Source organism: Hibiscus syriacus, unplaced genomic scaffold (genome assembly GCF_006381635.1).
Source record: "Hibiscus syriacus cultivar Baekdansim isolate YM2019G1 unplaced genomic scaffold, ASM638163v2 tig00110174_pilon, whole genome shotgun sequence".
Classification (NCBI taxonomy): Eukaryota; Viridiplantae; Streptophyta; class Magnoliopsida; order Malvales; family Malvaceae; genus Hibiscus; species Hibiscus syriacus.
This window is the reverse complement of record NW_024062612.1, coordinates 784148-801077: the sequence shown is the minus strand read 5'-3', so window position 1 is coordinate 801077 and position 16930 is coordinate 784148. Positions and strand designations below refer to the sequence as shown.

The 16930-nt window shown below is 35.4% G+C and overlaps 1 protein-coding gene across 1 annotated transcript; it reads right to left on the bottom strand.

Moving 5' to 3' along the window:
• Nucleotides 1-14629: 14629 nt before the first annotated feature.
• On the bottom strand, nucleotides 14630-15007 carry LOC120216969 (glutaredoxin-C9-like). Its single transcript, XM_039214229.1, has one exon. It carries the CDS (start codon nucleotides 15005-15007, stop codon nucleotides 14630-14632), a length of 378 nt encoding a protein of 125 aa, XP_039070160.1.
• Nucleotides 15008-16930: the final 1923 nt, after the last annotated feature.

The window sequence follows — 16930 nt, the reverse complement described above, 5'->3', positions numbered from 1 at the left end:
TAAGATTTATAGGAACACCGTTAGGCGTAAATTGAGAGAGTGATCACAGTCGATGGTTGATAATCAAAATTTTAACTCCTAGTGCCGCCACTCACTGTAGATATTAGTTGGCAGAGGTATCATGATGTTACATGTTCGCAATACAAGCCCCAAGTGATAAGAACACTGCTGGAGGGGGACCGTTTCATCCTTTATGTGTCGAAACGTGAATGGAAAACGAGATGATTTTTGCAGATATGTATTTTGTTGGGATCGACAGCTTCCAAATTTTCACTTTTCTTAGCTCAACCGGAACCAACCGGTTTTATGCCATCTGTCAACTGACTTTTCTCTATTTGATCGAAAGGTCCAGATTTGCTTCCTTTGCCTTGTGGAGATAGCAAAAGAAGGGCTGAACTGGTTTGTCCAAAGTTGAGAATGCATTGATTTGACAGCGTTGGTCTGCCTGTTCAAACCAAAGAAGAAAAAAAATGTAAAAATACAAAAATATTTATTTGCTTTAGTTTTAGCACATTCTCCAATTCTATTTTCCATCCCTCTGAAATAAAACAACTGCCTCAAGACATACGTTAACTGGCTGTCGCACTAATTATAAGATTAGTCCAACGTTATTGCTTGTTACCAAACCGCCTCCATTTTCGATTAACTCCTAATGTGAACTTTATATAGCAGCAAGCTTTTCACAAATGATTATCCCCAGGAATTCTCAAGCTTCCTAATCTGCTTCATTTTCTTCCGAAAGCTTTTTGTTGCGTGCAGGGAATGGCTAAGGACATCAGATATTCACAAACATGGGGTGAAGTGCCTCCCCTTTTTGATCTCTCATCATAGATCTTCGAGTTATCCGTGATTGGAGACGATCATGTTGTGGCATAAGAGTGCCGAAGAGGGTATTGTTGCGGAAGACGGCTATCGGATAGAGCAAAATCGCAACTGATAATTTTAGAAAATAAAAATAAGATAAAAGAGACACAAAATTTACATGGAAAACCCCTAAATAATATAGGGTAAAAACCACGGGCAACGGTAGAATAATTTTACTATGAGAAAATAGGAATTACAACCTCTCGATCTACCAAAGAGAAAAAAATGATAATTCTCTCTTGATAAAAAGGAGAAAATAACTCTCAAGTAAACTCTCTAAATTCTTTAGTATTGGGAGAAAACTAGAATGTTTTGGGATGATTTTGAAGCTAAATGGGTTAGGGTATTTATAGTTGAAGCTTAAGGACTAATCTTGTAAATACCTTAAAGTTCAGTGACTAAATGCAATTATCCCCTTTAGCAAATATTCAACAAAATTGGCTTAATAATTTTTTTTTCAAAGCCGCCGGCTGCTAACTAGCAGCTCATGTGTTTTTGATTTTTCAACAATCTTCCACTTGAAGATTTGATTGAAACAATCATATCTTCACACCATTCTTTCTTCCTTGTACCATCATGTTGTTTACGTTTCTAACAGGCCACAAGAGGATCGACACCAAGTAAATTTATCAGCATTGATCGCCTTCGTCATGAAATCTACTATGTTGTCTTTGGTATGGATCTTCTGCATATCTATCGTCCCTTCTTCTACCTTCTCATGAATGAAATGGTACTGAACTCGTATATGCTTTGTCCTTGAATGAAATTATGAATTCCTTGCTAGATGCAAGGCGCTTTGAATGTCACAAAACAGAGAGACATACTCTTGATTGTGCCCAAGCTCCTCCAATAGCATCTTCAACCATATTGCTTCTTTACTGGCTTGTGTAGCTGCTACATATTCTACTTCTGTTGTGGATGTAGCCACAACTGACTGCAATTTTGAAACCCAACTTACAACTCCACCAGCAACTTTGAACACATATCCTGAAGTAGATTTGCTTTTATCCAAATCACATGTATAGTCAGAATCGACATACCCATTGATAAGTAAGTTTGATCCTCCGTAACATAATGCAACATTTGAGGTACCTTTGATGTATCTCAGGATCCTCTTTACAGTATTCCAATGCTCTTTACCTGGATTCGCCATGTACCGACTAACCACTCCCACTGCTTGTGAAATGTCTGGTCTTGTGCATATCATAGCGAACATTAAACTCCCCATAGCCGATGAATACGACACTCGAGACATCTCCATCCTCTCTTCTTCACTGCTAGGGCTCATACTGGAGGATAATTTGAAGTTAATAGGAAGAGGGGTAGAAATTGGCTTACAATCTTGCAAGTTGAATCGTGACAAGATCTTCTTCAAGTTATTCTTTTGTGAAAGCCAAATCTTCCTATTACTTCTATCTCGGTGAATTTGCATCCCTAGAATCTTGTTTGTTGATCTCAAGTCCTTCATTTCAAATTTCTTAGCCAGTTGTGCCTTCAATTCTTCAATAAGATCTTTGTTGGGTCCTGCAACCAACATGTCATCCACATACAACAACAATATAACAAAATCATTATCACCAGACCTCTTGAAATAAGCACAAGGGTATGCGTTAAGTCTGTTGTATCCAAGGCACATAATGAAGGAATCAAATCTCTTATACCAACACCTCGACGCCTGTTTTAGACCGTACAAAGATTTGTTCAACCTGCAAACCAAGTTCTTCTTTTCTTTTTCTTCAAAACCTTCAGGCTGGAGCATGTAAATTTCTTCTTCAAGATTTCCATGAAGAAAAGTTGTTTTAACATCTAGCTGCTCTAGACGTAAGTTCAATGTAGCACACATTACCGATACTACTCAAACTGTTGTTAGTCGTACTACATGAGAAAAGATTTCATTGAAATCAATACCCTCTTTTTTAGCATATCCTTTGACCACCAGTCTTGCACGATACCTCTCAACTTGATCGTCACCATTTCGCTTGATTTTGAAGACCCATTTGTTACCAATTGGCTTCCTTCCTTGTGGTAGTGGCATAAGGTCCCATGTATTATTTTTATGAAGGGCTTCGATTTCTTCTTGCATCGCCATCATCCATAGTGAAACAACTGAGTTGTTTATTGCCTCCTGGTATGTTGATGGCTCACTGTCCTCTGTTAAAAGGCAGTATGCAATATTTCTTTCTATAACATAATCTGAGTGCTAATTGGGACATCTTCTCACACGATCTGATTGACGAGTTGTTAGAGCTTCAGAACTCTCTGGTTCTTGTTCATCATGTGTTGGTTCTGCTTCAGAAGAATCTTCTTGTTCAAGCTCCTTTTCCACATGTATTTGTGTAGTCTCTGACTTTTCAACTCTGTCATCGTCTTTTTTTTATAGTTTATCTTCTACAAAGATAACATCACTGCTGATGATCACTTTGTGGGCAGTGGGATCCCACAAGCGATACTCCTTTACACCATCAGCATACCCCAAGAATTTGCATTTCCTGGATTTTAGATATAGCTTTGAAATTTCTTGGGAGTTGTACATCACGTACACAATACTTCCAAATACATGGAGGTTTGAATAATCAACTGGTTTACCAGTCCACATCTCCATTGGTGTCTTCAGCTCTATTGTAGTTGATGGAGCTCGATTCACCAAATAACAGGCGGTATTGACTGCTTCTGTCCATAATGATTTTTATAGGCCTGCATCCCTCAACATTTCTCTTGTTCTTTCTAACAATGTTCTGTTCATCCGCTCTGCCACTCTATTTTGTTGAGGAGTGTTCACCACTGTGAACTATCTTTTGATGTCTTCTTTCCTGCAAAAGTCATAAAATTCTCCGCTTGTGTATTCTCCTCTATTATCTGTTCTGAAACACTTGATCTTATTTCCAGAATCAAGTTCCACCCGTGCTTTGAAGTTTTTGAAAGTTGAAAACACTTCTGACTTATTCTTAATAGGGTACACCCAACATCTCCTGGAGTAGTCATCAATAAATGAGACAAAGCATTTTGCTCCGCCTAGGGATGTAATTGGTGCTTGCCATACGTCAGAGTGAACCAATTCTAGAACACTTTTATCTCTAGAATTTGACGTATTGAATTTCAACCGGTGTTGCTTACATGTTATGCAATGCTCACACAAAATAATTGATACATTTGTTAAGCCTAGAAGTAGATTTTGCTCCACAAGGACTTTCATTCCTTGTTCTGACATGTGTCCAAGTTTCTAATGCCATAACATTGCAGAATCTGAACTATATGAGGCAACAGAGGCTTCTGCTTCTAGCAAAGTCTCTCCCTTCAGTATGTACAAGTTTGCTGCTATCTTTTCGCCTTTCAGTACCACAAGCTCTCCACGGAACACCTTCATGATTCTTTTTCGTGTTTCAATCTTGCTTGCATTATTATCCAACAATCCGTAGGATAATAAATTTTTCTTCAGGCCTTTCATGTTCCGTATATCTCGAACAACTTTAATTGTTCTATCATGAACCTTCAATTTGATGGTTCCCACGCCAATGATCTCTAAGGCATGATCATTTTAACTATACACAGATCCTCCTGAGACAGGTTCATAATGATAGAACCATTCTCTTCTTGAGGTCATGTGATATGTTGATCCCGAATCAATGAGTCATATATCTGCAAATCTTTTTCTGTCTTCCACGGTGGTTGACGCTTCACAGCATAGAGCATCTCCATCATCTGAAGTGTTTGCGGTATTGCCTTGTGGATTGGAGTTTTTATTTAGACTCCAATAATCCTTCTTTAAGTGACCCTTCTTTCTACAGTTGTAGCACTTTAAATTCTTCTTGCTTCTCGACTTTGATGTACCATGTTTGTGACTACTACTTTGGCCACGTTCTGTTGATCTCCCTCTCATCGTTGTCAACGCTTCTGCTTGTTGCAGATTTGCTTGTCTGTCTTCCTTGTTCTTGCACCGATTTTCTTCTTGTAGAATAGCAGCTGCAATGTCATCGAAGACTAGACTGGTGACATTACTGTTTGTCAAGTTGATGATGAGTTGATCATACGAATCCGGTAGACTTTGAAGTAGAAGTTTAGCATGTTCTTGTTCTCCTATTTTATAGCTTAAGGATGTAAGCTGAGAAAATAAACTGTTCAACGTGTTTAAGTGTTCCGTCACTGAAGTATATTCTGGCATCCGGAGAGTGTACAATTTCCTCTTAACGAAAATTTTATTGTGCAACGATGTGGCCTCGTACAATTTGGTGAGATGATCTCATATCTCCTTAGTTGTCTTCTTCTACTCGATGCTTGACAATACTTCATCTACTAATGCTAGATGAAAGTTTGTCATAGCATTCCCGTTCATTTCGATCCATTTGTTGTCATCTGTGAAATCTACCAGCCTTTCACTGATAGCTGCTAGACAACCATCTTTCCTCATGATGGCCTTCATTTTCAATTTCCACAATGAGAAATTTCTCCCATTGAACTTTTCAATAAATTTCGTTGTCATAGCTTTTATTACGGATAACTCCAATTATTTCACTATCGTGAATAGTTCTATGGAACCTTCAAAGAATGGGTAATACCTTCTTACTTTCTTATGTTGGAGGATCCACCTTTTGGTGGCAACCACAAAGATAATAAACAGATATTACACACTCAAATCTGGCTCGGATACCAATTGTTGCGGAAGACGGCTATCGGATAGAGCAAAATCGCAACTGATAATTTGAGAAAATAAAAATGAAGATAAAAGAGACACAAAATTTACGTGAAAACCCCCTAAATAATATAGGGTAAAAACCACGTGCAACGGTAGAAGAATTTCACTATGAGAAAATAGGAATTACAACCTCTCTCGATCTACCAAGGAGAAAACAATGATAATTCTCTCTTTATAAAAAGGAGAAAACAACACTCAAGAAAACTCTCAAAATTCTTTAGTTTTGGGAGAAAGCTAGAATGCTTTGGGATGATTTTGAAGCTAAATGGGTTAGGGTATTTATAGTTGAAGCTTAAGGACTAATCTTGTAAATACCCTAAAGTTCAATGACTAAATACAATTATCCCCTTTAGCAAATATTCAATAAAATTGGCTTAATAATTTTTTTTTCAAAGCCGTCGGCTGCTAACTAGCAGCCCATGTGGTTTTGATTTTTCAACAGGTATACGTTCTTCTTCCTGTATTGCTTTCATTGTCCTCGTATGTTTTGTTGTATAGATACATTGCTTGACATTGCAACTTGATACTAAAATTTTTAGTTTCAGTGTTCTTTTGTTATCATTTGGTTTGAAAACCGATCTTCATGGAATGGAATGATGAACTTTTCTTATTCATGTTCTTTAGTGGATCATAAATGAACATTTTCAATCGGAGAATGATTCCAATTAAGTCTGTCGTTTCTGTTCCAAATATTTTACTGTTAGGATTTGGTTAGATTGTATTGTATATATATTAAATGGCATGAAGGAAGTGGATGATGTTTTACAAGGCCTTAGAACCATAGCTTCTATTTGACATTTTGAAAAGATTTGATTGCGATGGATGAAAACAGGAGTAGTTGGGGATGATGAGCACGTGTTAGAACATTTTCTCATTGAGATGACAAGATATTAAACTATTGTTTTGAAACTCATGTTACTGCCATTGCTGAGAGGGAAGAGTTTTCGTGTAGCCGTTGATGATATTATTTTAATTAACAAAAATAAATTGCTTTTTTTCTAACATGCATCACTGGCATCATAATTTATGCATTGGCATGGCTTGATTTTGATAAGTTTTGTGTTCTAAGAAATTAAAAACGATTCATCTCAAGTATAGATGGTAGAAATGTGCACATCAAAAAAAAATCTTAATTTAATGTAATCTTAAAAAAATATTGAAATCAATTTCATTCATGAAAACGGAAAATATGTTATTTGATTAAATTATTGTATAGTAAATAAAATTGATATCTCTCCATCTTTATCTAATATAAATAATGTGAGGATATAATTTTGTATTTATGTCTAATGTGATGCTTAAATTATTAAGATATCACCTTATTTAAAGATACATTTTTTGTTAGATAAAATAATACATATTTAAGCGTATTAAGTTTTTTATTAAGCTAAAGTTATTACAAATGTTTTATTTGTTCTAAAGATTCTCAAACGTTCCTTTTCATATATTATAATAATAATTATGTTATATTTTATACATGTATTAACTGATTTTAATATATACAAAACTAACGTGACCTTTAACCATTTTTAATACAGAAAACATTCAAAGCATATGAAGCGAATCATATATACATACATAAAATTGGCCTTAATTACTTATAAATTGATGCTAAGTATTGCCATTAAATAAACTCACATGTCATTACTCATTAACATCTAAAATACTATAATTCTTAATTTTTAATTAGGGTTTTTTTATATAAAAAAAAAGTTGAATCATGGAAAGGGAAAATTTTAAGCCAAATTCTGAAGAAGCACATTTGGTAAAATGTGTTTTCAAAAAGTAAAAAGAAAATTGATAGAGGTCGTTTGGAGAGTATTAGGTAGATTTAAAGTGTACTTTTGAACCGATTCTATTTTCTAATCATCCAAATTATTCTAAAAAGAGAATATTGTACCTTATATTTGTAAAAAATGTCAAATGAGATAGATTTTATGATATTTATTGACATCTTTGAGAAATAATGTAGAAAAGATAATAATCTATAAAATAAAAAATATTAAGATAAAAAAATCAAGATATTTAAATTGATACAAATTTTAATACATCACAAAGAAAAATGAGCCAAAATCTATATTCCCACAGATTACAGTGCAAATAAGTCGCTTGAACATTGATCTTTCCTTGAGCATTGAATTCCTTTTGCTTCTCCATTTTCATGCTTCCAATCATGACCCTAAAACCTTTCATTAGGCGAAAACGTTGAAGGTTCGAGCAGAAAAGGTGGCGTCCTTGTTAGCAAGAAATAGAAAACCATAGACAAGACGACGGAAAGAAGCAAGAGTTTCTTGGATGAGATGGAAACAGCGTTATGTTCACTTCCTTCTTCAAGAATGGTCTCAAGCCTTGGACAAGATGAACATCTTTTTGGAGCAAAGGAAGGGGCTGCGTCCCAGCTTCGGTTGTATCCAACCTTTTTCATCATCTTCAAAACCGAGCCAAAAATAAATGTTTTCTTGCAGGTGAAGAAAATAAAGTTCTTTATGATGGATTTTGGGGGTTTAGGGATATTGCTTATATATGAGTATCCCAGTGCTTAAAAATAAAGACTGGATTTTGGGCAAAACAGACAAATGTAAAAAGACAGGAATTTGGTTGTCATTTTTTTGTTTCCGGTTTTTGTTTATAGAAAACAGTAAAAACCAACATCTAAAATTCAAATATACGTACATGTACCAAACATTTGCTCCTAAAAGCAAAGAGGTTCGTCTGCATCTATAATAAACGTGGTTCATAGATCATAATCTGTTATTGTTTCTTCATTCAGTATTTCAGCTGCCGCTCCCATTTCATGGACAATTTCAAAGATTCATCAGGGCAAACACTTTGTCCGTTGCAACCCCAACTATGGGGAAATATAAAGTGAGCTTAGAAAACATAAAAACTATAACTTTTGAGTTTTGCGTGTACTTTCGTATTGTGGATACTGGACATAACTGGGTTGTGCCATTAGCAACTAGTTCTTCCCACGTATTATATGCGATGCCATTTTGTAGGTAGAGTGTCAATAACTTCAAAAGTTGTTTAAGAAATAATTCTAGCTAATAGAGTTGGAATAAAGGATCCTTTATTTTAACGTGATAAAGTTTGAGTGTTTAACCATACACTAGAAAGAAATCAAAAGTCAGAAGTAGGAAATACATACTGTCTGAACTCTGATGCAATCATGCAAGTGCTCCTCACCATTTGCAGAGAACAGTATCTTCAAAGCAGTTCCAAGACCAAGAACCTGAAGCTTTCCCCAAAGTCGACATTTCTCACACCATTAGCAGGATGGAATTAAAAAACCAGTACTATGAGACAAGCCTGGTTCCAAATACGACAGTAATAGAATATGTATCGCATGTTCTGATCAGGTAAAAATTCAACTCATTGCAAGCTCCTTAAGCTAAGAAGGTATCATGAGGAGGAATACAGTAAACAACTAATAAAAGGATATTCAATAGTAGTTATTTCTCAAAAATCAAAATTTAAGCCTAATGCCTCTAAAAGCAAAAAGAAAAAAAGAGGTAAAGCATCCTTCATTCACACGTGTAAAAGAAAAAACAAGTGAGAACACACATTTGGGGCAGTTTTCCGAGAAGACAGCTTCCCATATATGTCATCTCAGCTGCAAAATGAAAGTGTTCAATGATTGAAAAGATCAATTTTTTGGAATACACTTAAACACCAGCATTATTCTCACTGCAAGTCTTTTTGTAACGAGCATTGCCAAGAGAGAAGCACTGAGTCTTAATGCAAAACATCAATTTAACTTGCAATCCTAAGGTCATATGCAGTGAGTTTGAGACCATCCAATACACAAAAACAGGCAAAAGAAAATGAAAATGTCAGAGCTGTTGAGGAAAAAAAATGGACTCCCAATTATCAGTCTCATCATCATATGTCCTGGGGTTATCTGTTTATGTCCAACCTCTAGAAGCTTACCATCTAATGTGCGGTAAACAATGGCCTCTGGTTTTCCTTCTTGGCAGTTAAGGTCATCTGATGGAAGGCTGTGATGGTAGGGCTTCTTAAATGATTCAGGGAACTCACTTTCTGGACATTTACAAACACTACAATCCCGCAAACGGCATATACCATCATCACGCCGAAACGGACATTTACACTAATTAGCTCGAGTCTGCCAGCATAACTTAAGTTTCTTGTAGACCAGTGGTGTAATCTTTGCCTAATCTTGTCAAGGAGAGGTTCACAGTCTTTCAGAGAAAGTTTTCGAGTAACAAGAGGTATACCAAGGTATCTAACAGGCAGACAACCTATTTTAAATCCAGTGATAATTTTCAGATTCTCAATATCCCTAGAGGAGATACCCGCAGAGAAGATTTCACATTTAGAGGGATTTAAATGAAGACCAGAAACTTGGTGAAACTGGTGTAGAACACTCAAGACACCAGCTACAGAGTCCATATTTCCTTTACAGAAAATCAGTAAGTCATCTGCAAATGAGAGATGAGTTAACCCAATTTTCTTGCATTTTGGATGAAAAGCAAAGATTCCTTTGAAAGCAGCAATATTAAGCATTTTTGAAAGCACGTTCATTGCTAGGACAAAAAGATAAGGAGAAAGAGGATCCCCTTGTCTTAAACCTCTTGCCCCTTTGAAATAACCTATTAAGGTACCATTAAAAGCAATAGAGTACCTAGCTTGAGAAATACATATTTCAATCCAAGTAATAAAATTTTGAGGGAGATGGAGGGCTTTAAGGATTGCAAATAAGAAATTCCAATGCAAAGGATCAAAAGCTTTATGAAGATCTATCTTCATTGAGCATCTTGGAGAGATGGATTTCCTACCATAACCTTTTACCATCTCCTGGGCAAGGAGAGCATTATCAATGATATCTCGACCACGAATAAAAGCAGTCTGATTTAAAGAGATGATCCCTGGCAGAATATCAGTCAACCTATTGACAATGATTTTAGAAATAATCTTGTAGATGACTGAACAGCAAGAGATTGGCCTGAAATCTTTAACAGTGCTAGGATTAGGGACTTTGGGGACAAGGGAAATTATAGTGGAATTGAAAGCAGGGTGAATATAGCCATTGCTGAAAAAATAATTGACAGCATTGAGGACGTCTTCACTCACTATTGACCAGCATTTCTTGAAAAAGAAAGAAGAGAAACCATCCGGTCCTGGGGCTTTTTCATTGCCTTGACTGAATAAGGCATTTTTAATTTCTTCAGTAGAGACCTCCTTAACTAGAGAATGAGAAGCTTCAGAGGATAATGAAAAGTTAAGGAGGTCTTGGAGAATGGAAAAATCCATATCCTTGACCAAAGGATCAGCTGTACCAAGTAACTTATAGAAAAAAACAATCACTTCATTAGCCATAGAATCAAAAGTTTCAAGCCTATTACCTCTTTCATCAAGAAGGATTCTTATAGTGTCCCTCTTGTTTTTAAAAGTCACTATAGAATGAAAAAATTTGGAGTTTGTGTCTCCTTCTTTAATCCATTGAACTTTTGCCTTTTGCTTGAGAAACAGAGATTCGGCTTCTTCAAGGGTCTTTAACTGATCTTGAATTTCAAGTTCCTTCGCAATGGAATCCTCTCCCTTTAGAGTGAGAAGTTGCTGATTTTCCAGCTCAATTCTCTTAAGTTTCACACGGTCCGAAAGATTGTTGAAGTTATCTTTGTTGAATTTCTTTAGGCAATCTTTGAGTCTTATAAGTTTAGAGAATAGAATCATCATGGGATTTCCATGAGCATCTTGAGTCCAAGAGTTTCTAACAACATTAAGGAAATGAGGATGAGAAGCCCAAAAATTAAAAAATTTGAAAGGTTTTGGTCTTGTTGCAGGGGATTCTTTTGAAAGCCATATGATGGCCATACTATGGTCAGAAACACCTGGAGCAAGGAATTCCACAAAGGAATGATGAAAGAAAGAATCCCAACTAGGATTAATCATGATTCTGTCAAGTTTCCTGGCAAGAAAAAGGTCTTGTTGCTTGTTGCTCCAAGTGTACTTAGGCCCAAAATAAGGGTGGTCAAGGACATTTACACTATAATTTTTACGGTACAACTACCACTACTATGAGTATTGTATTGAAAATAATATCAGACAAATTACTAAGATTTCTGAGCCGAATGTTATTTATCCGTTAGTTTCCTGAAAATAACTCTTAACACATAACCACTTATACTGGAAAGCTTTCAGGTCCCTGCATCAACATTGTGAAAATTAATTATAAAATAATATACTAAATTATTCGCATACTACCCCATCCTGCAATGGGCATTGGGCGTTGAACTGACCTTGAAGTACCAGGGAAAATGGGGTTTTAACAAGGTACTGTAATATTGGATGTAATACTTCTTCATTAAGATGGTCAACTATCTCATCAGCACAACCGGGTAATATTTAAAATAATGTTACATGTATAAATCAAATAATCTCACTGGTTAAGAATCTTGTCATTATTTCTTGAGGTTTATTTTTTTAGCACTGTGTATGCAAATATATATGTTCGTTATAAATGATTAAAACTCATTATGTCCTATAACAATATTTATAATAAATAAAACTATACATTTCAAATTATTTTGACATCAATATTATTGCGGTAATTTTGACTACATTATCACCTTATAATAATATTAAAAACTAAATATAATAATGATTTTTCGAAATCTTATATTACCCTGATAATGTAAGATTACCTCAACCAAATACATTTACTGTTAAAAAATTTGGGCTAAATAATGGGCTGCTTTCACAAGATTCAAGCAGAATTGGACCAAGTTTCGATACAATAACCTCACTTCTTTTATCACTTATTTTTGTTTACTTTTTTCCTTCTTAAATAGTAATGAATAAATGTAGCAGTCGTTTTTTTTTATTTAATTAAATTTATTTTTATATTTTATTGAAAAAAAAATTTATATTCTTTAAATTTTAATAAATTTATCATCTTAAAATATTATAAGTTTAACTCTTAACGTCTAAATTAGTGATGAAAGTTTAACTTGAAACCAACGGGTTTCGACACGACCCAGTATGATAGGATGAGATATTTTTAAAAACAATCGTGTTCGGGTCAGGTTAGATTGGTTTCTTTAAGGGAGTGAGGTTGGATCGTGTCGGATTCGGGTGAAAGGTGAAAAACTCCAACCCGAGTATAATAATGCAATTTTCTTAAATAAATTTATGGATAATTGCCATAATAACCCCTCTATTTATTATTATTTTAATTAAGTCATTATTTTATACCGGGTCGGATCGGGTCAGAATAGAGTGGAGGATATATATATATATTCGGATCTGGTCGGATAGGGTGGACGATATATAATATTTTGAGTCGGATCAAGTTCAGATGGAGAATAAATATTTTTTATGTTGTATCGAATTGACTAAAAATCCGACTTAACCCGAACCATTGCCATCGCCACGTATAATCATGTAACTGTTTTTACTCTTGAAAATCATTGTATGTTTTGAATCAAACAACAACGTTACTTCTTCTCCAAGGAAAATTGCAATCCTTTGTACTGAACATTTTGGATAACTCTCAGTTTCATTTTCACCATCTGTTAAAATAGCGTTCTGAAATTACTAATTTTTCGTCACTCAAATAAGAAAGATAAAGTACATAGGAAACCATATTAGAGCATTATATGTACCGTTGGATATTGCGATCAAAGTGTCAGACAAAGTTTAACATGCAGTCAATGAGGAGAAAATTAACCAATTTTAAGAACAGAAAACTGACTAGTCGTGATTCCGTTCTGTCTGAGGAAATGAGAAAATCATGATCTTCATGCATTTTTTTATCTGAGCATATTATATACAATCGTAGTTTACTCTTGGTGCACTTTGAATTTCAACGGATGGAATATGAGGAAATGATGGGTTATGTAATCATTTTCTTGTAGTTTCCCTTGTTATAATTCATCACTACATAACTACGTAGTCAAAAACAGTGAAAGGTTTCCCTTATTATGGACAATATCTGCAACAGGGATTCGTCACTTTGACCATCGGTGAAATCATCTGGATACAGCCAAACGCTACCGAGCTGAGTTAATTAACATCAATTAACTGTTAGTAAATACATACTGATAGAGTGGGATCCCAATCATCTGTTGCAAATTCAAAAATCAATAATGGTACCTTACCTTACATTTTGCTTTAGTTAGAGAGGGAAACTTACATGAGAAAAGAGTGGACTGCAAAGAAAGAAACAAAAGAAATCACACAGTACTCCTTTTATTTCACGCCATCTGACTTCCACTGACAAAACAGAAAACCGAGAGAGAGAGAGAGAGAGAGAATTGTTTGACGAATTAGTGTTTGATTAATAGTCCATCATTTTCCTGGGGAAATACCGTTAGTCAACCATGGGTGTTCATGCCTGAATGCATGCATCCCACACTACCATTCACTCTAAGCAACATTCCAGATGGATCTTTGCACCTTTTTTTACTCAGACTTCTTTGTTTCCATCGCTAGCTATCAATTTATTATATACTCCGGCAAGTTAGATGCTCTTATTTTTTTGTTTTTTTTTTTGTATATCAATTTATCATATACCAAACTAATGAAATGGATTTATATAAAGAAGCATTTAAGTAGTAAATAACAGTGAGCAGGATTTTAAATAGTGGTTATTGCGCCCGTAAAATAATGGTAGCGATGCCTTTCAATATATCCGTTATGGCCACAATTACGATAATCACGACATAATTAAAAATATGACCGCGATTTGAATTTCTGACAGTGAGTTAATTAAGTTTGATTAAGATGAGAAAACCAGCAATTTAATTCTCAGGACAAAGAAGCTGACAAGCAAGAAATAAGCTCAGCTCACATTGGCGTCATCCCGTACTCTGCAGGGCAATCCTAGCTAGCTAGTTATTGTTGAAAGAGAAAACTTACACATATTGAAAACCCTACCGTTTTAATTGAAAAAAAAAACTAAAATTGAATAGACTGCAAATCAAGATATCCATATATATAAATATAAACATGACAGTTAATTCATATAATAAATAAGAGTTAGCCAGGCCTAGCTAGACCGGAATATTCCGGTAAACCGTGGTGCAACATGGGAATGCTGAATCGAGAGAATCAGAGCCAAAGTGCACCAGCTTCTTTGAGGAGAGGAACCAGTGTGCCATTGATGTGGCAAGCCATGAGGGTTTCAATGCCACCAAGAAACTTCCCACCAACAAACACGGCAGGGACAGGCTGTCGACCATCGGCCACGAGCTGAAAGAGGATTGCTTGAATGTCAGGACCGGATCCATGGTGGTCGAGCTCGATGATGGTCGGACCAACACCGAGTCCGAAGAGGAGGCGTTTAGCCACGGTGCACATGCAACACCAGCTCATGCTGAACAAAACTACTGCGTTGGTGGAAGCCAGCTGCCTAACCATCTTGTATGGGTGGTCGACCATCATCGTCGTGGGTGGTGCCTCGGTTTCTATCCCTATGTTGCTTGCCATTTGAATCCCAGTTTCGTTCGCCGTCACCTGCATCTTTGGGGTTTGATTATAACAACAAAAGATAATACCGGAACAATAAGAAAAATGTGATGAAGGTTTTAATGAGAAATGAAGCTACAGAGTTCTAAAAAAGGTTGAAGAAACGAAGGGGATGAGAAGTAAATGGCCTTTTGAATGTATATATATATTGATTGTAGCATAGAATAGAGAAAACCAGATGATAGTAGTTTACTCTGATCACTTTTACACTGTATGTGTGTGTCTATATATAATAACTAAAAATGTTTTTTTTTTGGGAAAAAGAATATTTTTTTCTTTTGAACAAAAGATGAAACATTCTGGTGCAAGAAGGTTAGAGATAATTTTTATACACCCGAGAAAGTAAAATACCTAGAGAGAATCAAATATATGAGATGGTAAAACAAGAAGCCTGAAATTGAGTAGGTACGACCGGCAGAACCTGACGGGGGTGGGCTTAAGCACCGCTAACTTTCTTTCCTATCTTCGAAGGTGTGTACGGGCAACTACCCTAGTCATCCAACTCTAGAGGCATGCCTTCTTTGACGTGCAGAGACAGTAACAATATATATAAAGAGAGAGTCATCTTATACTTGAAGTTGGATGTTTTGTTTTTTTTTAAAAAAAATAAAGGGGCAAAAAAGGAGACCCTTCTAAATGTTTTCAAAGCAACACCTTTTTTGTAGTCGAACAGAGGAGAGAATTAGCGTGAATTTGGATGAGGGTTGTGGGGTCAGGGTAGTAGTGGGACCCCTTTTATATAACAATAAGAACAGTACTAAAATATCCAAAACGGAAACAGACTCCTTCACGCCAATTTTTCTTTTTTTGAATAAATTGTCTGTGCAATATAATAGAGCAACAAAACAGCAAATCACCCTAACAAACAAAACCACCCAGCACCCCTTCACAAAATACTCCAATCAGCACAAAGATTTACATTAACTCTATCAATTTTGTCTATACCTTATGTATTCAATTTAATTTTAACCATTTCCTGTATACAATCAACAATAAACATAATCAAATGATTAGTAATTTTAAATAAATGATGATTACGCTCCTCACAAATACAATATAAAAACATATCAAAATTAATTTAAAAATACGACAAAGAAGGAAATCACCTTTCAAGTTATCTATCACCCACAAAAGAAGTGATCCTAACTCAAGGCCGTGCAATGTAACCTGTAGATACTCAAAATGTCCACCCAAACTCGTCTAGAGAATGAGCATTCAACAAATAAATGGCTCCTAGACTCCATTTTAACACCACACAGCACACACAAACAAACCATCTGATACTATCCCAAATCGAGCCAATCTATTTTTGGTGGATAACCTATCCAGTATAACTATCCAAGCAACAATAAAAATCTAATAATTTATACAAAAGCTTGAATAATCTTATGAATTTATATTTTCATGATTTATATAACAATCCCATATCTTTAATAATCTAATAATTTATATTAAAGTAATCTTTTAGATTCATGATCTAATAATTTATATGAAAAAAAAAATTATTCATAAATTTCATGTGCTTTTTTTCTTTCCATACGCGTGTCTTCTTGACCTAGAATGGAGTACGGGATTTTCTTCTTCCGGTTATTAGAATGGCGACGAAAATAGAAAAAAAAAGAAGGTTAAATCTTTATTTATTTATATTTTTTTTCTCGTTTAAATATTACTTGGACGATGAGAAGAAGGGGATTGCTCTAAACTTTATAAAGATGAAAAGGGAAATCGACAGACCGACAAGGATCGACTGAAACGCCGTCGTAGGGATGGTAGTACGTCGGTTTCTTTATTGTGCAGTGGCAGCCGCAGGAGAAGGGTTTGTCCTTTGCTTACAGTGACGCCGTCAGATTATGCCTTGTCTGTTATTTTAACGTCATCATCCCT